The 24069-nt window shown below is 55.2% G+C and overlaps 1 protein-coding gene across 1 annotated transcript in view; it reads left to right on the forward strand.

Annotated features, from left to right (window-relative positions):
• The first annotated feature begins 387 nt into the window (after positions 1–387).
• Positions 388–24069, forward strand: part of Angpt4 (angiopoietin 4) — a 37028-nt gene continuing 13346 nt past the window's right edge. Inside the window, exon 1 of the mRNA XM_027945094.2 lies at positions 388–696. Coding sequence (XP_027800895.2) covers positions 388–696 — 309 coding nt within the window. The remainder of the gene's footprint in view (positions 697–24069) is intronic.

Consider the following 24069-nt stretch of genomic DNA (forward strand, 5'->3'; position numbering starts at 1 on the left):
CGCTGTCCGCTGTCCGTGTCTCCCTTCCCCTCCCCTCCCCTCCCCTCCCCTCTGTCCCCTCCCCTCCCCTCTGTCCCCTCCGGCAGGGAAGCCAGGGCCAGGGCCGCTGGACAGCAGAGGTCCCGAGGCGTGGAGGCTGAGCCAGGCCTGCGGGCAGGCGCGGGAGGAAGGAAGGGACGCGAGAGGACAGCAGTGAGGGGTGCCTGGGGGTGGGCGCCGAGGCCAGGGCGACAGGAAGCCCAGCAGCTGGACCCAGGAGCATAAATAGCCGCGCGCAGAGCCGGCACCGGGCTGGGCGGGGCTCACTCGGCAGGGGCTGTGCTGTCCCCGCGGTGGCCTGAGCACCGGCAGCACCGACCCACACCCCCGCCTGCACCGCGTCCCCGGATGCTCTCCCGGCCAGCCATGCTGCTGGGTGGCCTCCTCCTCGCGGTGGCCACCATGATTGCAGCCCAAAGGAGGGGACCGGAGGCGGCCGCGCAGCACCAAGTGCACCTGGTCCAGAGCGGCCCGTGCAGCTACACCTTCGTGCTGCCCGACCCGCAGCCCTGCCCGCCCGGGGACCCCGGGAGCCCCGACAGCCTCCAGAGGGACGTGTCCCCCGCGGCGCCCTCGGCCTCCCTGGGCGCCTGGCGGGCCCAGCGGGTACGACAGCTGGAGAAGGCGCTGGAGAACAGCACACTGCGGCTGCAGAAGGTGAGTGTGGCGACCAGCGACCTCGGGGACCTCCCAACCCGCGGGCGATCGGTCACCCCAGGACCCTCCCCGGGCAGAGACTGGGATGTGAGGCTCAGAGAGGGCAGGCATGGGCCCGAGGCCACACAGCAAGGCGGGCGGCCTCAGAACAGGAAAGCAGGCTCTTTGCCACTGTGTGGATTCATTCATTCAGCGCTCAGTGGAACCTCGTTGGGCCCTTGCCACAGGGCGTCCGCCCCATGTGCAGGGGTCCAACAGACACAGTGGGGGGGACAGCCCCTCTGGGTGAACCGGGGAGAGGCACAGAGGTGTCTACTGTGTCTGATGGGGACCCAAAATGGGAGAGGAGTGTGGGGTAAGTGGTGGACGGGGCTGGCCATCTGAGGTCAGACCACTGGAGAGTGGGGTGACGGAGAACAGAGCGTGACCAGGCAGAGGGCCCAGCAGCAGCGAGGGCTACACAAAACGTACGGGGTGGTCACCTGGGGAAGGCACGGTGGCCAGAGCAGGCAGAGCAGAGAGCAAGAGGGAGAAGAGGGTCCAAGATGGATCCCCAGAGGTGAGGGCAGGGCCGGCCGTGAGGGCCTGTGGGTCACTGGACGGCTCTGCTCTGAGTATCAGGGACCCAGCGTGGAGTCCTGAGCGGGCAGCAGCCAACCCCCAGCTCACTGCAGGGGGCAGGAGGGACTGCAGGGGGCAGGAGGGACTACAGGGGGCAGAAGGGACTGCAGGGGGCTCCAGGGGAGGACATTGTGGCCCCTGCAGCCGCCAGGCGTCAGGTGATGGGGCCGGCGGCAGGAGGACCTGGGCGCAGGGTGGGTGGGGTCCTGGCATGTTGGGAAGGAGCACCGACTAGCTCTGGGGCGGAGTAGGTGCGCACACTGTGGACAGATGGTCGTGGGGGGTCATTGAGGGCACCCGTCCCTCTCATTCTTTCAGCCAACACTGAGCACCTACCATGAGGCTCAGGTGGGCCCTGGGCGCAGGGAACAGGCAGCCTTGGGGTGGCGGGGGGCAGGCAGGACCCGAGGGGTCCAGGATAGAGCTGGCAGGGCCACTGTGGGCCAAGTGGGGACAGGAGGACGAGGCCCAGGACACGGGACAGTCTGCGTGGAGGGCGTGGCAGCCCTGAGCCGGCTCAGGACGCACTTAACAGCAGCCGGACTTGACAGGGGAAGAGGCGGGGGCTTGGTGTGTCCCCCAGACGCCGCTGACCCTCACGCCTGGCAGACGGTTTGGGCGGCACCGGCCGGCAGACACCTCTGCTCCCCCGGCGGGTGGGCATGGGCTGGGCAGTCGGACCCGGGTGCCCACGGACAGCACAACTGGGGTGACGGGTGGCGCTCTGAAAGGATCGCATGTGAGCCCGCGTCCCCTCCGTCTTCCAGAGGATGGTCCCAGCACCCTGTTCACCCTTCTCCAGGCAGGCCAGGTGCACGACGGTGCCCAGGTCGGCGGCTCCCCACCCACACAGGTGCTCCCCACGAAGCCCTGCCGCTGCTTCTGCCTGCCTCCTAGGGCCCCGTCAGCTCCCCTGTGCCACCTGCCTGCCAGCCACACCCGGTCCCTCTGGCCTCCACCCTGCAGCCAACCCAATGCCCAGCCAGCTGCCTGGGCAACCCTGTGCGTCTCCCAGACAGCTGTCACCGCGTCCCAGGGGAGAGTCCACAGGACAGAGAGGCTCCTCCACCTCCAGCCTGACTCCACCTCCCCCACCCAGACGCTCCAGACAGGGACCCCTCCTTAACAAGGAGTGGGGGCGGAGGGTGACCCCTCAGGCTGGGGGAAAGGAGAGTCTCCCTGGGCAAGGCCACTTCCCTGCCACCCCACGAGACCCTCAGACTTCTCTGCTGGTCCTTCCCCTGAGCATCCGCTCACACCCAAGTACCTCGTGTAACAAAGAAGGAGGAGAAGAGGAGGAGGAGGGGGAGGAGGGAGAGGAGGAGATGGAGGGTCCGAGGAAGAGGAAGAGCAGGAGGGGAGGGAGAGGAGGAGGAGAGGAAGGAGTGGAGAAGAGGAGGAGGGGAGGGGTGGGGAGGAGGGAGAGGGAAGAGGAGGGGGAGGAGGGAGAGGAAAAGGTGGAGGGGAAGAGGGGAGGAAGAGCAGAAGGAGAGGAAGAAGAGGAGGAGGGGAGGAGGGAGAGGCACCAGAGGAGGAAGGGGAAAAGGGGGAGGAAGAAGAGGAGAGGGAGGGAGGGAGGAAGAGGAGGAGGGAGAGGAGGAAGATTAGGGGGAGAATAAAGAGGAAGAGGAGGGGGAAGAGGAAGAGGAGGAGGAGGTGGGAGGATGAAAGGAAGAGGAGGAGGGGAAGAGGAAGACGAGGAAGAGGAGGAGGAGGGGAGGAGGGAGAGGAAGAGGAAGAGGAGCAGGAGGAGGAGAAAGGGGAGGAGGGGGAGGATGGAGATGAAGAGGAGGAGGAGGGGAGGAGGAAGAGGAAGAGGAAGGGGAGGAGGGAGAGGAAGAGGAAGGGGAGGAGGGAGAGGAAGGGAGGAGGAGAAAGGGGAGGAGGGGAGGATGGAGATGAAGAGGAGGAGGGGGAGGAGGGGGAGGAGGAAGAGGAAGGGGAGGAGGGAGAGGAAGGGAGGAGGAGAAAGGGGAGGAGGGGGAGGATGAAGAGGAAGAGGAGGAGGAGGAGGGGGAGGAGGGGGAGGAGGAGGAGAAAAGATGAGTCTCTTGCCAGCTCACTCTTCCTCACTTTCCAGTGGCTCCTTGTCCTGGGGTCACCTGCCAATTCCCAAGTCCCATGGCTACGGCTCAGCCTTCCTTTTACTTGACCCCTTGACAAACTCCATCTTGGTGACCAACACCATCCTTCTGGGAAGCATCTCCATTGGCTAGTCCCTGCCACCAAGCACAACTGCTCTGGCCACCTTCCCTCCCTCCGTGGCCCCCACCCACCCCTGCCACCTCTGTCCCCTGCCTGCCACTGCCTGGGCTCCCTGCTTCCATCCCCACAGACTGAGGGTCCTCACTGAGGCCTAAGTCGCACGCTGGCCCTCTGCCCGGGCTCCAGCCCATCAGGACACAGCGAAGTCCTTTCTCCTCTGCCAGACTCCCAGGTGCCTCACCGACTCCTTCAGGACTCAGCTCCTCCGCCCCGTGTCACCTTCTCAGAGAGGTGCTCCTGTCCACCCCAGGTCTGAGAGCCCTCCTGTCCCCTCCCTCCCTTCCCTGGCGCCCTCACTGCTGTTTCCTAAGGAGCACTCGTCCTGGTCTGGTCCCCCAGAGGACGGGCGCCGTGTCTGGCTCACTGGGTTCCCAGGGCCTCCACCCTCATGGTGACAGACTGAGGAAGGTGACAGATATGTTGGTAGATATCTGCGAGGGAGTGAAGGTGTGGCCGTCCCCTCATCCCTCTATCTCCACTCAGCAATGTCACCGATTCACTCCTGACGGGATCCTGAGTCCCGAACCCGACTCCCCACAGGAAGTGCCCCCAACGGGCACCCAGGGCCTGTGGGCGTGACCCCAGGGCTGCCTGGGACTCCGCTCCTCGGCCGTCTCTGTCTAGGACGTCACACCACCCAGCTCTGGGGGTCTGCTTGGCTCCCTGCGCAGCTCCAGGCAGCAGGTCCCACCTGTCACCTGTCTTCCCATCCCTGGCCACGGCCCTGGCTCAGGCCTCCCTGGTCACCCCAGCACTTGCACCCCAAGTCTCACGCTCTTGTCCCTCTTTTGAGTCCGCTGGGAGCACTGGCTGAGCCAGCACGTGGAGTTGACCCCAAGGGCTCCCTGGCCCGACCCTTCAGCCTGAGGTGGAGTGTCCTCTCTAGGTGTCCATCCGGGGGGTCATCAAGAGCTCCGGGGTGCCCGACCAGTCTGGGTTCACGTCTGACCCTGGCACGCACTTGCCTTGTGACCAAGGATGAGCAGAGGGGAGAAGGTGACAGCATGCTGGCCACAGGTGCACGGCACACAGCCCCACCCCCATCTGAGCGCCGGCCGAGCCCAAGCCCAGTTAATCTTGGTCAAGTTGGTCCAAAGTTGCAGTGTCCCTCGGGCCAGGTTGTCACCCATCCATGCTGGTCTCAATGGGACCCCAATCCTGCTGTGTCTCAGGTGGGATCTAGGCACCCAGCAGAGACAGAGGGTCCGCCATATGGTGATTGCCATACCATCCTCTGGGTAAGGGACCCCTGGCGTGGAGTACCCCATTCATGCTCTTTGATATTCAGGCTGCTGCCAGGTCACCCTGTGTCCAAGGAGCCAGCCAAAAGATCAGAGCCATCTGAGTAAACACACCCCAGCGTCACTCTCCCTGTGTCTGTTCCGTCCCCAGACCCTGGAAGGTGGGGGCCCTGGCTGTGGAGCCAGGGGTCAGAATTCGAGTTCCACTTCTGCCCCTTCCTGGCTGTGTGCCTTGGGGAAAATTGCTTCATGTCTCTGAGATTCAGTTTTCTCACCTACAGAATGAGGGGACAAGACTGCCCACCTCAGCGAGGATTTAATGAGACGATGCCCAAAAGCCCTTGGCCGGGTGCCAGGCGTAATGCAAGTTCTTGGTACCTGTTGACTGCTTCCGTTAATGGCTCTTACTGGACATGAATGTAGGCCCTGTGGCTTGGGGGTCTCTCCTCCTCCCACCCCACAGTTGAGGCACGCAATCCCTGGCTCCTTGGAACAACGCTCTCCCCCTGGTCCCAGCTGGGATGCTCACCACCTTCCCAGGCTGTGACCAGGACCTTCCTCTGGTTCTTCTCCTGGTCTGGGAGGCTGAGTCAGGAGGATCCTGAGTTCAGCAACGTGGCAAGGCCCTATCTTCAAATAAAATAAGAAAAAGAGCTGGGGATATGGCTCAGCGGTAGAGCACCTCTGGGTTCAGAAGGAAGGAGGGAAGGAAGGAGGGAAGGAAGGCTGATTCCGCTCACCTGGGAGAAGGAGGGAGCGCTCCCTGGGTGAGTTCCCAGCAGCTGAGCTTGCGCAGTCCACGCCCCCAACTCCCCTCCTGTTCTTCAGTGTACAGATGAGGAAACCGAGGCTGGGCGGTGGTGGGATGTGACTGGCCCTGGTCATGCAGCAGTGGTAGAGCGCCTCTGGGTTCAGTGCAGATCCTTCCTCCAGACTCTGGACAGAGTCAAGGGGGCAGGGAGCCAAGTTCTGGAGACAGCGGGCAGCTCCCTTCACCTCCCAATGGACCTTCAAGTCCAGGCAGGCAGCTGGTGGGGGCCTATGGCCCTGTGCAGAGTGCAAAGGCGGGGAGTCCAGGCTCACCCCCTCCCTCGCTCCCTCTTCCCGCCCCTCCCCCTCCTGTGCACCCCTCCTCCTCGTCTCCTTCTCTCTCCCCCTCCCCCCTCCTCCTCCTCCTGGAAGACCCCTGCCCAGTGACTGGCATCTGGACAGCTCATCGGCCAGGACGTGCCATCTCCGCCTCCTCCCTCTGCCCTTTCTACAGGTGAGGAAATCCAGGCCCAGACCAAGCCACCCTCGCACCTGCCGCCCCTCTGCTGTCCCGGCTGAGCCAGCCATGGCCGCCTGGGCTCTGGGGCTCTCCTCTCGCCCTGTCTTTGTCTCCCTGGCTCTCCAGGTGTCCCCTGCAGGTTCCCAGGGCTCTCGCTGACTCTGTGCCCCTGGTCCTCTCCTGTCTGGCTGTCCGTCTCTCCCCACATTCCCCTGTCCCTCTCGCGGTCCTCCCCCCCCCTCCAGGCCCTGGCTGTCCACGCTGGAGACCTGGGTCCCAGAGCCCCGAGGTCGGCACCCACCCCATGGCCAGGCTGCTCGGCGGGGCCTCTCTTCCTCTTCGCATTCTGCACCCAGAGCCTGGCAGGGAGGGCTCAGGACGGGCAGGGTCCTCCCGACCTGGCACCGCCCCAGGCCTGCGGATGGCTCCAGGTCCCTGACGTCAAACGCAGAATACCTCGGTCCCTCAGCCCAGCCGGGTCCAGGCCCTGCCGGGTGGACATGGGTCGGAGAGCACCCAGCGGGAGCCCAGTGTGGGGTCCCGGCCTGGCCCAGGACCCTCCCAGCGGCCCCGGCCTCCCAGGCTGCCCGCGAATTCTTGGCATTTTCGGCCTCCGGTTATCCAAGCAAGAAGTGGGTCTCAGTGGCTGAAGCCCGCATCTTGGGGTTCACTCCTGACCTCACGGCTGGCTTCTTTCCTGGCAGTTTGGCACTGGGGGCTGGGGTGGGGAGAAGGGCCTCCGCTTCTAGGAGAAAAAGGGTTATTTTTCTGCAAAGGGGCCTAGAACTGTCCACCCAGACGCCATCACCCTGGGGACGGCCAGCTGGTTGGTGCCTGGGGTGACCTGCGGCGGCAGCAGGCTTCTCTGGCTTTCCCCAGAGGAACAGGTCTACTTGTCCACGTGGCTTGGCGGGGCCGTCCTGCAGGGCAGGGTCACATGTTCCTGGCTCTGTCCACCCTGGACCGAGAGTGCGTGGGGCTGGGATCTGCGCAGACCCTCTCCCCTTCCCCTCAGGAAGGGAATGTGAGGAATCAGGCCCCGTCTGCCCCTTGACAAGCCCACACCTCCGGCCAGCTCTGGCCTCAGGGCCTTTGCTTAACCTCAGAGAAATGTCTGGAATGGACCTGCCCGTGGAGTCTGGGTTAGACGACCTGGGAACAGAGGTCACGTTCTGGGGGGCTGCCAACCTGCTGTGGGACCTGGGGAAGTCACCTCCTCCACTGGCTTCTCTGTGAAGTGAAACCCGATGTGCTCCTGGCCTCCCAGAGTGAGGGGGGACAAAGAAAGATAGAAAGCATTGCGGGGGGCACATGCTGAGCGTCCACTGGGTGCCCCTTGCCGTCCTGTGGACTTTGTGCAGATTCTTGCATCTGCTTCTCAAAATGCTCCGATGAAGTGAGATTGTGCATGAAGAGATGAGGAAACTGAGGCCCTGGGAGGCTAAGGGGACCGAGACCTGTCCACTGTGGGCCCCTGGACACCCACCTGGGGCCTGGGACCCCAGCAGAGGTCTGGGGCTCCCCAGCTTTCCAGGCTCCTGTGGACTGAGGTGCTCCCTGCGAGCCTGGATCTGTCCTTGGCTGAGGGAAGGGAAGACCCAGTCTCCCTTTGGTGGCCATCCCTTCCCCCACCCAGTCCCACGGAGGCCCCTGACTCGACTTGAACCCCGGCTCCTCTTCCCACTGGCTGTGTCTTCCCAATCAACCCCTTGGCCGCTCTGGGCCCCAGTTTCCTCACCTGGGAGACAGGGACACAGGTAGAGGCTGCTTTGGAGGTGACCGTGGCGATTAAGTAGGTCAGCGTTCACGCAGGGGGACAGACAGCTCCTGGGGTGGGTGAGGGGCCAGGGAGTCAGCTGGGGAGTGCGCAGAGCGGGGAGCCCAGGCTGCAGTGGGGCGGCAGAGGGGCCCTGCAGCCTCTCCATGTCCCGTCTCCCACAAGAGCCTTTCCTCCTCCCTGGGCCTCCGTTTCCTCATCTGCAAAGTGGGGCTCATGAAAACCACCTCCGGGGAAGACCAAATAAGGCTCAAACTCAAACACCAGGGGTGTCTGGGGTGAACTGATTCCTGGGAACCTTGAAATTGAGAGCAAAGCCGCCTCTCCTTAGACCAGCAGAGCCCCGAACCTCAGGCCAGCAGATCCCTTGGACCCCCCTGCTGACCCTAGTCCAGTGTCCAGGAGTCCATGGCACACACTGTGGTCACCAAGCAGGGCTGCAGGAAGGAAGACAGTTTCCAAGTGGCCGAGGGGAACCCTGGGAGGCAGCTCTGCAGAGAATGCGGATGGGCTGCGGGGGCCGAAGGGAGTGGGGGGGGGGGGATGAGCCAACAAGGCGCCGGAAACCAGCTCCCGCAGCCCCGCAGACCTGAGCTCCAGGCCCCACCCCTTGTGGCTTTGCTCAGCTTTGTAGTTAATTTTCAGGGTACAAAATCAGGAAATCTTAGCTGGGTGCGGTGGCGCACACCAGTAATCCCGGTTCCTCAGGAGGCTGAGGCAGGAGGATCGCAAGTTCAAGGCCAACCTTGGCAACTTAGTGAGACCCTGTCTCGACGTAAAATCCAAAGGGCTGAGGACGTAGCTCAGCGGTGGAGCGCAGGCCTAGAGTGAAGACCTGAGCTTGTTACCTAGGACTGCCGAAGGGTGTGTCCCTCCCTCCTCCTCCCACCTCCCAGAACTATCCTGAATTTGGTGCTAATCACCCCTTACCTGTGCCTGTCCCTCTCCAACCTGGAGTAAGTGTGTTTCCTACCTATGTGACGTCACACCATCTGCCATCGATTGCATCTTTCTATGAGTTGCTTGTATTGGCCGGGCCTTGTGTTTGTGGAATGGGCATCTCTGCAAATGTTTGCAAAATGAGCCTCAGTTTTGCCATCTGTGAAAGGGAGACACGGTGCCCGGGCTGGAGGAGGTGGGAGAAGCCGTATCGTTCCTGCACGTTGCAAGGCCACACTGAATCCACACAGGGACTCCGAGCCAGGACTTGCGGCGCGTGATTTACGAACATTGGCTCAGCTTGCTAAACCCCGCTAAACCCCAACCCCCTGTCCCCCGAAACAAGAGGACTGTCAGGATCCTCATTTGGGGTGGGGAAGCTGAGGCCCTAAGAAGAGAGGGCCTGCACCCCAGCAGACGGCTCCAATCCCACAGTCTTACCCCTGTGCAGACCACCTCTCTCCACCCGCTCCTTGGACAGACAGGGACACTGATGGGTAGAGGAGTGACCTGGCCTCATTCACTCCAAGGTCAGTGGTGGGGTTAGACCGAGCCCCTAGTTCCTGTTTGTCCTCCCCAGTGGTGACAGGACACACAGCATGTCATGATGTCGTGAAAATCCATGATGTCCTTGCCGTTACGAGGTCTCATGCAGCTGAGCGCGCACATGTGCCGGCGCCTGCAGTTCTGAGCGCTCCCTCCTGCCTTCCCCTGCCCACGCCTTCCTCTGAGTTTACTGAGGGCTTGCTCGGGACCCAGGCCCTGGGTAGGTGGGAGGACTCAGCCCTGAGCAAAGAAGGCACATCCCGGTGCTCCTGGGGCAGAGGCACAGACACACCTAGCAATCTCTCATATGTAGTGGTCATTCATGATATGTGCTGTAAAGTAGGGGCAGGGGACCACCATGTGCTGGGGCGTATAACAGGCACCTGACCTGGAGGGAGAGACTGCATCAGGAGAACAGAGCTGGGCTCTTAGTTTCCAGGTGAGGAAAGGAAGGGGAAAGAATTCCAAGCACAAGGAACAGCAAGTGCAAAGGCCCTGGGGTGCAACCTAGCAAGGAGGTGAAAGGAGTTCTGTGTGGCTAGAACATACAGGGCTGGGAGGGCGTGACCATGAGGGGGTGGAGTGCACAGAGGGACCAGGCCAGACCTTCCTGGGACAGACTCTGTTCTCGAGGACCATGGGGACCAGGAACTGATGTGGCCATGCTTCCATTCCGTCCCCACTGAGGATGACTCTGTGATGGGCAGTGACTATGGACATCTGGACGTGTCCTTCCCTCCCTGCCCTGATCTTCTCTCTGACACCCCAGCTGTAGGGACTGCCTGGGCTGCCACAGGTGCAAGATGGGCATGTACTAGCTGTGGGTAACTCTTGGCCTCACGGGCCCTCAGTTTACCCATTTGTCAAGGGCAGAACCCATGGGTGGACAGAAGGCCCCCATGAGAGGTGAGACTCAGAAGGCAGGATGGCCACAGATATGCAGCAAATATTGGTAAGCACCTACTGTGTGCTAGACCCCAAGAACAAGCTGGACAGAATCCCAGTGCCTAGGGAACAGATTCCAGTGGCCATTCCTCTGCTCCGCCCAGCCCATCTGGGAGTGGGGGACCATGAGCCCCATCTTCCAGTGAGGCCACCGTGGCTCTGAGAAGCCACATCACTGCACAGAAAGGAAAGGCCCCAGCTCCCTGCTCCCAGCAGGGTCCACACCCAGACTGGACTCCAGGCCACACTAGAGTCCGGAAGTGCTGGGCCCCTGCTGGGGCACTGTGGCCGCGCAGAGGTCCATGAGGTCCTGCTGGTCCCCGACTCCTGCCTGCCTCCTCGCCCACTCCCTGCGCCAGCTCTCAGCTGACCCTCAGGAAAGGCCACAGACTCTCCTGCAGGGAGGGGATCAGCTGGGGGAGGCTGGGCGCCGCTGCTCCCAGACAAGTGACCTCAGTCTGCCAGGAATCAGAGGGTGGCTGGACCGGGCAGGAGGGAGCCTGGCTGCAGGGCCCACAGGTCCAGGGGTGGCAGTGGGGAAGTGTGACTGGCCAAGCCCGGGGCAGGAATCAGACGCAAGAGGAGCTACCAGAGGGTGACTTCGGCAAAGCAAAGCCCCCTAGGACACATATCAGCTTAAAATGACCTCGGACATTCCGAGCTCTCCGTTTCTGAGAGTCAGGGGGAATCCAGGAGATGGAGGAGGCCGTTCTGCACTGGGGTCTTTTCCGGGGGTGGCGCAGGGTCAGCTGGGGCTGTGCTCCTCTGCTGGCTCGTTGGTGCGCCTATGAGTGAGGCCTCGGTTCCTCTCCAGGACACGTGGCTATTGTCCTAGAGCAAGTGACCAGACAGAAGGGAAGCCAGTGCGCCGGCCTGAACACACCAGCATCTCTAGGACAGCCAATCGCCACCCAGTGGGACGGGAGAACACGAGGGCCAGGGATCTCCGGGGCCCCCCAGGATGGCCGCCACGTGGCCCGATGGGGTCCTTGGTGCCGGATGCCTGCACTTTTCCCTGTGATCATGAACACACAGGAAGCCACCGATTGCTGGGAGTCACCGCGGTATTTCTGCGCGCGCCTGCGCCAGGCATGGGTGTGTCCATCCGCCCTTCTTCTACCCAAATGTCCGCATTTAAATCCATCCTCTGCCGCCTGTGACTGGGGAGAGGCTCTGGCTTCCTTGCACCCCTTTTCCTTGTTTGCAAAATGGGTGAGCGAGACGGCCTAGGCCTGAGCCAGTGTGTGCACACCGAGCCCCCAGCCCCTCCCTGGGAGCCCCTGGCCCGCTCTCCCCTGCGCAGGTCTTGGCACCTCCGAACGACTTCCTGAACAAGTGAATGAGCATAGAGACTGTGCCTCACTCGTTCTTGAACTTTCCTCTGCCGCCCCCCACTCCTCCCAGGCTCTCGTCTCCATGTTGGCATTTCCTCCCTTTCCTTTCCTGCCCTTGCTTGGGATGCCTGTCCAGTCTCTGGGCTCCACCCGCTGCCCTTTATCAGGGCTCCAGCAGTGGCCAGGGCCGGGACCTGGAGGCCCAACCTTATTTCTAGCTACCAAACAGCTGGTCCGTGGAAATCTGGTGCCCGTATATAAAACCAGCTCGTCTGTTCTTTTGTGGAGTGGAGGTCTGCTTCCAGGGATTGAACCCAGGGGCACTTGACCACTGAGCCACATCCCCAACCCTGTTTCATATTTTATTTAGAGACAGGGTCTCACTGAGTGGCTGAGGCTGCCTTTGAACTCGTGCTCCTCCTGCTTGCCTGTTCTTGACTGAGGGCCACCTGTGTGCCTCGAGCTGTGGCAGCGAATGAGGCAGGGGAAGCCCTGCACTGCGGGGGCTGATATTCCTGGGGAATCAAATGACAAGTGGCAGTGGTGGTTTCTAGTGGCATGGAGCCCTGCAGAAACCAGTGTGGGCACCCAGATGGGCCGCCATGGGGTAGAGAACAGCAGGTGGGGAGTCAGAAAGAGGCTGGGGAGAAGTGGGGGTCTGCAAGTCTGCAAGCCCTCTGGCTGCTGCGGCGGCCACCTCTGCAGACTCCAGGGCTCCTCCAAGCACAGGGTGGAACTGCCCAGACACTCCCTGGGCCAGCCGAGGAGAGAACAATAGTCCCAATCACCAGGTCACACACCCTTGAACTTGCAGTGCCACTTGGAAGGATCTATTTCCCTGGAAGCCTTGCAGGGGTGCTAAATGACAGGTGCACAAAGACATTCACAGCAACCTCTTGGTGATGGTAAAATCCTGGAAGCAACCAACAGGCTCTGCCTTTGGGGATCCGATGAGTGGACAGTGGTGGCCTAGGTGGACCGGCACACAGCTGTTCAACAGCAGGCAAGTGTCACTGGATGGATGTGTCGCAACCTCCATAATTATGTCAAATAAAAAGAAGCCAGGCGCAGGTCCCCAAGCCCACGTCCCAGAAGACTACAGGGCAGGGGACGGGGGTATAAGCATGCTCGCGGCGGGTGTGCGTAGTTTTCTCTGGAAGGAAACCCAGGAAACTCCCTCGGTGGCCTGTAGGGACAGGAACCGCAGGCTGGGGCGGCGCTGGGAAATTTGTTTTCCATTTCATTCCTTTGGGCTCCTTGGAATTCCGAACAATGTGTCTCTATCGCTCATTCAAAACAATTAAAATCATAAAAATTTACATGTAAATGGAAACACGCACAGGAAGTCATGCGACCAGCTGTGACTCCCAGGTTTTCACAGATCTGGACCAAAGGTGGCTATTAGTCCATGTGTCCTCTGCGGTATCCCTCTCCCAACTGTGGCCTCAGTTTCCCCATCTCTGAATGGAGGGGGGTAGGGTTGAGTGGTTCCTGAGGGCACCTGCGGGTCCTCCTGGGTACCCCGTCTCCGCACTTGGCACTGCCCCTGATATACCTCTGCTAAAGCCCTTCTGTGCCACCCCAAGGCTCTCCCGCCACATCCTGGCTCAGCTTCGAGCTCAGAGAAGGTTCACCCTCATGGCCACCCCCCAGGGCAGCCGGGCTTGGACCCTGCTTGTTGGGGTGGTCTTGCAAATTTCCAAAGCAAAGACTTTTGTTTTCCTGGAAAAGAAACTGCCAAGAAGCCTGCTTCTCTTTAAGTGACAGGCCACCGCCTGGTTTGGGGCACAGAGTGCCACAGTCTGACTTGGGTTTTCCGGGCGGGACCTTCTGGCTACGTACGTGTGGGGCTTACTTTAGAGGCTGTGGGACTGAGGACAGAGGCTGAGAGTGCAGTGAGGGGGATGTGCCCCACTAGGGGTGACGGTGGTGGGAAGAGGCCATCAAATTCGGCTTGTGGCCGAGACTAGGGACCACAGGGATATGGGGCGCCGGAGAGACAGAGGAGCCGGGACCCCTCTGAGGGCTTGGGCCTAACACTACAAAGGAGAGACAGAGGTCAAGTCATTTGACTGAAGTCACACAGCCGGAGATGCAGGGCTGGGGCCTGTCGTGGGGGTGGAGAAGCCCTGGCCCCTAGCCCTGCGGTCTCTGCCCTCCGCAGTGTGCTGGGGGAGGCTCCAGGGGAGGCTCCAGGGGGAGGCTCAAGGAGGAGGCTCCAGGGGGAGGCTCCAGGGGATCTCTGCTTTCTCTACCTGGCTCACAGTCCGGCTCACCCAAACCCTGGTTCTGTTTGGTCTGATCCAGGAACAGGCCTGGGACGGGGACCCAGCAGCTAGGTCAACAGGTAGAAGCCCACAGCAGGGCTTGCTGGGTCCCCCCTGCTCCTGGCTGGAGAGCTGGTCCTCACACTGCCCTGCCCCGACCCTCCCACCTGACCTGGCCCTCCAAACCAGCGGACCTGGGGACAAGCCTAGCATCTTGACTGTGACCTGTCGTGTCTGAGCCCGCAGTTGCTCCTCTGTCAGTGGGGCCAACCGCAGAGCCACCCTGTAGAGGACTGGGCTGGGTGCCCTTGAGAGGATACTGCAGGGGCCCCAAGCTCTCCTGGTGCACAAGGATTGCCAGGATAGCTGCCGTCCTTCAGGACCCCGTCTCTGTGCCCCGTCTCTGTGTCCATTCTTCAGAGAGTTAAACTGAGGCTCTGAGAGACCACGCAGGCTGGTGTGGACAGAAGCCCTCTCCAGGCCTACAGAAAAGCGTTATTAGGGGGCACGGTGGCACACGCCTGTAATCCCAGCAGCTCAGGAGGCTGAGGCAGGAGGATCATGAGTTCAAAGCCAGCCTCAGCAACTAATGAGGAGACCCTGTCTCTAAATAAAACAAAAAGGGCTGGGGATGTGGCTCAGTGGTTAAGCGCCCCTGTGTTTGATCCCTGGTGCCAAAAAAAAAAATCGTGTGTATCTTCCTTACACACAGTAGGTCCACACTATCGGTAGCACTCAGCACCCTGCTGTTTTCATTGGAGTGTGTCCAGGGCATCTTCTCAGCCCACCCGCTGAATGAAGCTCAGCCTTGTTCTTTTTAACCATTGGGTGTTGACCCATGACCCAGACAAACCAGAACGGGTCACACGTTGGTTGTGTGACCACTCATCGGGCCCTTCGCATGCCAGAATGCTCCGGATGACCTGGAGCTAGGAGGGATGATCATCATCATTTGAGGGAAGAGGCTCTGACAGAGGCATCTGCCCAAGGTCCCCCATCAATAAGCTGAGAGCTGCGTCTCAAACCTGGGCCCATGCTGCCCTCTCTGCATCTGTTGATGTGCAGTTGACAAATGCTTTTTCCAACCAGGAACCACATGCACCTCCTTCCATAGAAAGACATCAGAGCGAGGTGTTGTTGATTTGCTTGAATTTCAAATAGTGGACACACTCCCGTCCCTCCCTTCCCTGGGTCTTGCCTGGCAAAACTCCTTCTCTTGAAGGCCCTTTCCAAATGCCTTCTTTCCAACAGGGTTTACTTTCCCCATTCACAGATGTGACAGTGAGGCTCTGAGACATGTGATAACTCCAAGGGCCCAGGCTGGAGCGCAGCAGAATCCGAACTTGAACCCAGGGCCGAGGGCAGGGGCTAGTAGCCCAGGGCCCACACTCAGCCTCTTCATAGGCCTCGGTTGTGGGGGAGGTTAAACCCCGACCCCTGTCTTGGCCTGAGGGTCTGGAGAGCCTGGGCCTTCTCCCCCCTGGAATCCTCCCCCTGCCCTTCCAGTTGGTGCCCAGGCTCCAGACAGACCCAGCCCCACCATCTTGGTGGATTTGATCTCCAGAGCCCCGGCCAGTTGAACTGGGCCCATCTGGTTCAGATCATCCGCCCCAGAACCTGTGCTGGTGGGCGGCATGGCAAATTGGGTGATAGGATCCAGCTGTGGGTGGCCTCTGCCCAGCCCAGACACTTGGAGCCACAGGACCAATGGGGGACCAGTGAGGGTACTCTGGGAGCTCTAGTCAATTGAGGTGACCCCAAACTACCCTCAAGTCCCCAGAAAGCCTAAAGAAGCCCCAGGGCGAGAAGTCTTGGAGCCTGGCCTGGTGGGTGGGGACCTGGGACCAGTCTTCTGAGACCTCTGGGAGGCTTGGGAGAGATGCCCGGGAAGGTCCCAGCTCAGGAATGAGCTTGTGATCGACCCCAGGAGCAGAAGCTCAGGCCTGGGGGTCCACATTTGTACCTAGGATCCAGGAGCTTCTTGCTGAACGGGAAAGTCAGGGACCAGCCTAGGAAGCTCTGCTGGCCCTGTCCCCTGGTGGCCCCAGCCAGCCACCCCTAGGATTCTTGGGCAGTTGAGTTAGAAGGAGAGGATCCAAAGAGGCAGCCCGTGGAGAAGAGGGAGTGGGCGAAGGATTCCACATTTGCGTTGGCATCACAGCGGGCAGAACCCGCCAGAGGGTGAATGTGGCGGGTGAGAAAAAGAGCAGTCAAGGTGGAGGTCTGGGTCGGGGGCTTCAGAACCAGGTGGGCCGTTTACTGAGATGGGAAAGAGGTGGGAGAGTGGGGTGCAGGGTCAGGGGAGCTGGCGAGATGTCCAGGGGAGAAGTCCAGGGGAGGCATGACGGTCCCATCAGCGTGGGGGATATGGAAGTCCCAGGAGAAGTCGGGCGCCTGGCCGGGCCCCGATGCTGTTGGAGCCTTGGGTCCTTTGGCCTTGAGTGATACTTGTGGATCGTTCCTCAGAAACACATAAAATAAATGCATCAGAACATCTAGTCATTTTAAAATTATAAAACAAATATTAAAATCTAATCTTTAATAAAATTATAGCACGATGGGCTTCCTCATGTCCATAATCACGATGAGAAGGAACACTATTTGACAATACAGTTGCCAACTGCGTTAAGTATGAAAATATCCGTGATTCCTATTGGCCTCGAAATCCAGGGACCCCTGAGATCCGCCTGGTTTGTGGCCCATGCTCTTAACTGAAGGAAGTGGGAGACTTTAGGTACAAGTTAGTCAACCCAAGACGTCATTTTTTTCTCTCAAGGTCATGGAGCCTCTGAATTCTTTTCACAGACCTATGGTCACCTTTGAGGAGCCACCCGTGACCTAGAGGAGGTGCAGAGAGGCAGGGGCCCAGGATGGCCATTAGAGTCCCCGGTGTGTAAGAACCTGATAAAGGGGGAGTCAGAGAGGGGAGGCGGAGAGCGGGAGGAAAGCAGGGGAGGGTGGGACCTCCAGTGGCCATGCTCCCCACTGGTCAAGAAATAGGACACGGAAGTGTCCCTTGAGTAAGGTGCCCAGGGTGGCCACAGCAAGGTGAACGAAAGAGGGAGGGGCGTTCTTGGACAGGAGAGCCATTTGTGGTGGGCGTGGGCACAGAGGAGTCCCGCATCACGGTCAGGTCGCTTCCTTGCATTTCTTTGTTCATGCAAAAGGCACCATAATGGCCAGGCATGGTGCAGGCCTGTTATCCCAGTGGCTCGGGAGGCTGAGGCAGGAGGATCGCGAGTTCAAAGCCAGACTCAGCAAAAGCGAGGAGCTAAGCAACTCAGGGAGACCCTGTCTCTAAATAAAATACAAAATAGGGCTGAGGATGTGGCTCAGTGGTTGAGTGCCCCTAAGTTTAATCCATTGCACTCTGCCAAAAAAAGGGCACCATAATAATATATTAATTTTTTAAGGGGAGGATGGGTGTGGAGGAGAGAAAACAGCTCGTTCAAGAGTTTGTGTGGAGTAGAGCAGAGTGGCAGATGCAGGGGGGACTGTGGGGTTATTTTTAGATACAAGCTACACAGGGATGGGCTGGGGCCAAGGGCCAATGGCTGAGAGAAGCTCTAGCCTGTCTGTCTGGTCCTCTGTCTGCTGCGATCTCCACCCTGAGGGATCCCACAGTCAGGTGAGCACGAGTGTCAGGTTCAGTTGGGGGCTCCTTAAAGCCACAGACTGTTGGGCCAATCACGTGCCTGACCCCTGGGGCCCGGTGGCTGGCAGTGAGATTCTGCACATGCGCACAGGGGAGGCCGGGCCACCACACGTGGAGAACAACACTTCTATGAGCACCACCAGCCCTGCCCTTGCGCACAGGGATCAGACAGTGTCACATGCTCCTCCCAAAGTGCTCCTGGGCTATGAGGGGATGGGAGGGGATGTGGAGGAGGAGAGGACATGGAGAGAGCAGCCAGAGCCAGGCCCCCAGCAGAGATGGCCTCCTCTCCCTGGGGAGCACCAGTGTTCCCAAGGACCCTGGGTGCTGCCCCGCTGGACCTCTGGGAGCCAGAGGGTGAGAAAAGGAGCCAGGCACAGGGGGCAGGGACAATGGCCAGTGCCGCAGTCTGGCTGAGCACAATTCATGAGCCACTTGTCAAGCAGAAACAAACTTTATTTTTAGAACACACGCCACACCACACGAGCTCTTCAGGAATTCTCTCAGAGCCCAACTGCCACCACCGGCTTCCCACAAGCCTCTCAACCCCCCACTCCTTCTGCTCTTGAGGCCGATTGGCTGGGTCGTGTGGGCGGAGCCAAAAGAGTCCCCCAATGAGCAGCTCCGTGGTCTGAAAGGGCAGGGAAACAGCCCAATGAGCGTCACTGCAGAGGAACCAATCAGCTAGAAGTTTGCTGGTGCCACGGTGAGCCAATCAGCTGGAAGTTTGCTGGGGCCGCTTCAGCTGTGGCTCTCAACATCTCCCCCTCTCTGTTTAATTAAACAACAAGAATGTGGCTTAGGGACCGTGCCTGTCTTAGGTTGTCCAATACTACATATGGTCCTTACCCGTCATCAGATGAGCTGACCTCAAGGTGTCAGCCTCCTGTCTTAGGTTGGTACCATTGCAATTGGATCTTACCCATCATTGACTACTGGTCCAGCATACAGCCACACCTGTGGATAGGCCTTTGTACCAGTGGGGGGGTGAGGTTCTTTGCCTCACCTCTGTTGGCCCCCAAATTTTAGCTGAATGACCATCACAAGCAGAAGGGAGGAGGATACACCAAGCCAACTGACGGCTCCTTTTGGAAAAATTGTACCACAGATGACACCATCAGCAAAAATACCCTGGCACTACCACAAGTTGCTGCACCAACAGATAGTTCACAATGCATACAAGTGAGTTCACAATGCATACAAGTGATACATAGTCCAGGCAAGTTCTGCAAGCAGTTCAGTGATAGCTATTGCAGAAGCTGTAGTTTGGTTTTATCTTTGTCTTCACTGGCACTGGGATGAAGATAGGAATTCTGGCAATAATGGCTAAAGAGAAAATTATGTAACATTCCAGCAGGCACTAAAAGAAAACAATTTTCTGAACAATTTACATTATCCTGAACAGAATTATTAAATATAATGAAAAAGAAAGGTGAAAGTAAACAAACAGATCTGTTAACCTCCTTTTTTGTTCACATATTAAAACAATCCTCAACAGCTGTTTACCCAATTTAAATTAAACCATTTAAATCACGTGAATAAAAAAAAATTTGGATCCATTTTTTCATGAGCGCTCATCATATATGATATATGGACATATGTACATACAAACATACAACACAAAACACAAGTGTGCACACACAATATAATACATATAACACATAACATAACAGTAAAGGCCTTGTAACTTTTTATAGGTGAAATCTCCATTGCAATGTTTAAAAACTCCATAGTCAAAAAATAGAACTGATCGGCAAAACATTAACCTAGGTCTGTATGAGCTCAAAAAACAAAATAGAACTTCATGATGTGGGAAAGGGCAATAAGAAAATAGATATTGAAAAAAGCATCCTGGTTTCATTAGCCTCCAGGTATGGGAGAACCACTGTCGCAGATGTAAGGATAGCCAAACTGGAGTTCTGGATATCAGCTGTTAAGGATTTGAGCCAAATCATCTTCTTTTTGGTCTGTAGAAATCGCTTTAGTTAATCTCTCTGGAATCCAAATCAGCTGCTGTTCTCCCTGTGGAAACACACAAACAGACCTCCAACTCCAGACAATCACTGGGTAAGGACCTTAGTTAATCTCTCTGGAATCCAAATTGGCTGCTGTTCTCCCTGTGGAAACACACAAACAGACCCCCGACTCCAGACAATCACTGGGTCAGGACCTTTCCATTGTCCTGTTAGAATATCCTTCCAAAGTACCTTGGGCTTATGTACTTTTTGTGGACACATATGCCTTTCTGCAGCACTAAGCCCTGATGAATCCAAATTTTAAAAGTTTAGAGTAAAAAGGGTTATTTTAAGTTTATCTTTGGGGAATATATACCCCTTCCCAATTCCCTTTTTTTGCTTTAATAAGTACATTTTAATAGTTTGATGAGCTCCTTCAACTATGCCTTGTCCCTGTGGATTGTATGGGATTCCTGTTATATGAATAATGCCAAATGATGAGCAAAATTGTTTAAAAGAGGTAGAGGTATAACCAGGGGCATTATCTGTTTTTAACTGTTTTGGAACACCCAAAGTGGCAAAATTTTGTAAGCAATGAGCTATAATATCTTTAGTTTTTTCTCCAGCATGAAGGGAGCCCATCAAAAATCTGGAAGAAGTATCTACTGTAACATGCAAATATTTTAATTTTCCAAATTCTGGCAAGTGTGTGACGTCCATCTGCCAAATATGCTTAGGTATCAGTCATCTAGGATTGACTCCAAGATTAACTTGTGGTAAAAAAGGTCACACAATTTTGACATTGTTTTATTATTTGTCTAGTTTATTCCTTAGTTATTTTAAAACGCTTTTCTAAAGTATTAGCATTGACATGGAACCTTTTATGAAAATTTGTAGCTTCTTCTAGTGTAGAGAAAATATGTATGTCATGTGTAGTTTTATCTGCTAAATCATTGCCCAAACTAAGGGCTCCAGGCAATCCTGTATGTGCTCTGATATGTCCTATAAAGAATGGATCTTTTGTGTCCCAGATTAGTCTTTGTATAGTGGAAAACAAAGAGAAAACAGTAGAGGAAGGGGAAATCCTACCAGCATCTTCAAGGGATACTATAGCATTAACTATATACTGACTATCAGAAAATAAATTAAATACAGAATCTTTAAACATCACAAAAGCTTGTAATACTGCATTAAGCTCTACCTTTTGAGCTGATTTTTTGGGTACTAAAAATGTAAAAGTTTGATCAGGGGTAACTACTGCTGCTGTACCATTATTTGACCCATCAGTGAATATATTTGGAGCATTCATGATAGGTGTTTTTCTTGTCATTTTTGGAAAAATTACAGGATGCGATGACCAAAAAGACAACAAAGGATTAGATGGTAAGTGGTTATCAAATGAAACATTAGATTTGCATATGATTATTGCCCAAGTATTTAACTCATTAGCTAACTCATCAATTTGATCCATAGTATATGGAGTAATAATTTTATTGGGAGAAATTCCAAACACTCCCTTTGCTGCTTTTATTCCTTTGAGTATTAATTGTCCTACAGCCTCAGGATACCTAGTAAGAATAGTGTTAGGAGAATAAGATAAATGTATCCATAATAATGGACCTTCTTGCCAAAATACTCCTGTAGGAATATTTTTTGTTGGTAGTACAATAAATAATAAAGGCAAACTTATATCAATTCTATCCAAATGTATATTTTCCATATATGTTTCAATGATTTTTAATGCCTTTCTTGCTTCAGGCGTTAACATTTGGGGTGAATTTGGATCTGATGGACCTTTTAGGATATCAAATAAAGGTCCCAACTCTCCTGTTGGTATGCCTAGATAAGGTCTTATCCAATTTATGTCTCCTAATAACTTTTGAAAGTCGTTAAGTGATTTGAGTTGTTCTACTCGTATTTGAATTTTTGGTGGACGGACCATGGTTGAGGATAATAGAACTCCTAAATAATTAATTAGAAAATTTAATTGTACTTTATCTATTGCTATCTCTAGATTATAATTTTTTAATAAGTTTGTAAGTGTGGCATAACATTCTAGCAAAGCTTTTTTTATCTTTGTGTGCTAATAATACATCATCCATATAGTGAAATATTTGTAGTTCAGGATTTTGATTTCTAAGTGGCTGGATTGCTTTGTTAACATAAATTTGACACATAGTTGGGCTGTTAGCCATCCCTTGGGGGAGTACTTTCCATTCATATCTCTGATCAGGACCTTCATGGTTCAGTGCAGGGATAGTAAATGCAAAACGTGGACTATCCTCAGGATGAATTGGAATTGAAAAAAAAAACAATCTTTAATATCTATAACTAAAACATACCAGGTTTTTGGTAAAGCAGACAATTGGGGAATCCCCTATTGAGCAGGTCCCATAATAACCATCTCATTATTAATGGCTCTTAAATCTTGCAATAATCTCCATTTACCAGATTTCTTTTTTGATGACAAAAATGGGAGTATTATGGGGAGATATGGAAGGTTGTATATGTCCCTCTGCTAATTTTTGTTTGACCAGGTCATGGGCTGCTTGTATCTTTTCTTTAGTCAAGGGCCACTGAGGAACCCATACTGGTCTTTCTGATTTCCAAGTAATTTTATATTGTCTCAGTGACCCCTCCCGAAAACCCAATCCATGTCTGTCTGTTCCTTGATCTATTTGAATTGGTGCTGCTATACCTTGTTCTTGTTCTCCTAATCTTTTTTCTTTCCTAAAACCTTGTCTAGCCATAATAGTGACGCATTTGAATTGATGTTATTTGTTAATGCTAGTCCTAACTGATCTAGAACATCTCGTCCCCATAAATTTATAGGAAGATGATCCAATACATATGGCTGTATAGTTCCCTTACATCCTTTAAAATCCTTCCAATCTAATACCATCGCACTTCTATGGGGATTAGTCGCCACTCCTAGCCCTCGAAGCATTTGAGTGGCTTGTTGTAATGGTCAATGTTTTGGCCATTCTTGACGAGAGATGATGCTAAGGTCTGCACCTGTATCCAGTAGCCCATTAAATTCATGTCCTTGAATATTTAGTTTTAGCAGGGGCGAGAATCTAAATTTAAACAAAGCATAACCCAATCTACACCTGTGGAGCCTAATCCTCTGGAACCTCTTTCTACAGTATGACTGGAAAATTTATGATGTAGGCTGGGTATTATTAATAACTGTGCTATTCTATCTCCTGGTGAAATTACTGATATATCCCTTGGAGAACTGGCTATAATTTTTATTTCACCTTCATAATCAGGATCAATTACCCCAGGACTTGTCATAAGTCCTTTTTAGTGTAGTAGAACTGCATCCCAATAACAAGTCTACTGTTCCTTGGGGAAGAGGTCCTTTTACTCCTGTGGGAATGATTTGAACTCCCATCTCTGGAGTTAGTACTGTTCTGGCAGAGGCGCAGATGTCCAACCCTGCGCTTCCTCTGGTTTGTCTAGTGAGGGATCTAATGGATAATGTGTCCTGGGCACTACCTTGATGGTGTTGCTGGGTTCCTCCAGTGCCCCGTATATTTCTGGTCGTGAGCCCCGGAGCATTGGGCCCCCCTGTCCGTTTTTTGGCAGTGGAGCCCAATGCCTTTCTCCATGATATCGTGGGTAAACACCTGGTCCTTGTCTGTTTTTTGATAACAGAGTACCCTCTTTGAGGTCCTGTCTCAGGATCCCATCTATCAACTACGGGGGTTGGGGGCCTCCCAGCATATGGAGGTAGAGCTGTTGGTTGGACACTTATGCCCTCTGGTGATAGAAAGGTGTTAGTAACAGCCTCCTGTTGTAACTTCTCCCCTGATGGCTTTTCCTCCTTTAAATTTTCTTCCTCTATCTGACTAGCTCGAGAGACCTTCTCTTTTACTTGATCTAACATGCCTTCTACCATAGTCTGAACTGAAGGCATTGGACTAGGCAAACAAAATCGTATCATCATCCACAATGGCAATGTGCCAACTGGCAGAGTTCCTGGGTTTTTCTTTTCCCTCTCCCTTAAATCTTCACCATGATGGTCCCATTGTGATATATTCAACAACTCCTCCTTAAAAAGTCATGGGCTACATTTTTGTATTGTATCAAAGTATGCCCTAACTGTTCTTGGTTTTACTGGGGTGCCTCCCTCCTCTAACAATTTACTTAACACTCTTTCGGTTTGTTTTTTACTAATTTCTGATCCATATTTCTACTATAAAGATAACACAACCCACTAAGATAACACAAAACAAAACTGAAACAGAATGAAACAAAAATGGAACAAAAATTCATTATATCAGCCTTTCTATCCTCCTGAAATGTCCACCCATCCTTTCTCCCTATCTGTTCCTCAGACGCAATAGTTTTTCCTCAGTTGTGAGTGGTGTTTCTTCCGTGTCACCCATCTCCAGGGACAGGCAACTTAAAACAAAAGCGAAACAAAAGAAAGAAGAATCTTAAAATGGCTACCCATCCTCTCGCCCTGCCCTCAGGGGCGAGCAGTTTACCTTATCACTTACCCTCAGTCATTCCCCGTGCGAGCCACCAAATGCCGCAGTCTGGCTGGGCA

Source organism: Marmota flaviventris, chromosome 2, assembly GCF_047511675.1.
Source record: "Marmota flaviventris isolate mMarFla1 chromosome 2, mMarFla1.hap1, whole genome shotgun sequence".
Lineage (NCBI taxonomy): Eukaryota > Metazoa > Chordata > Mammalia > Rodentia > Sciuridae > Marmota > Marmota flaviventris.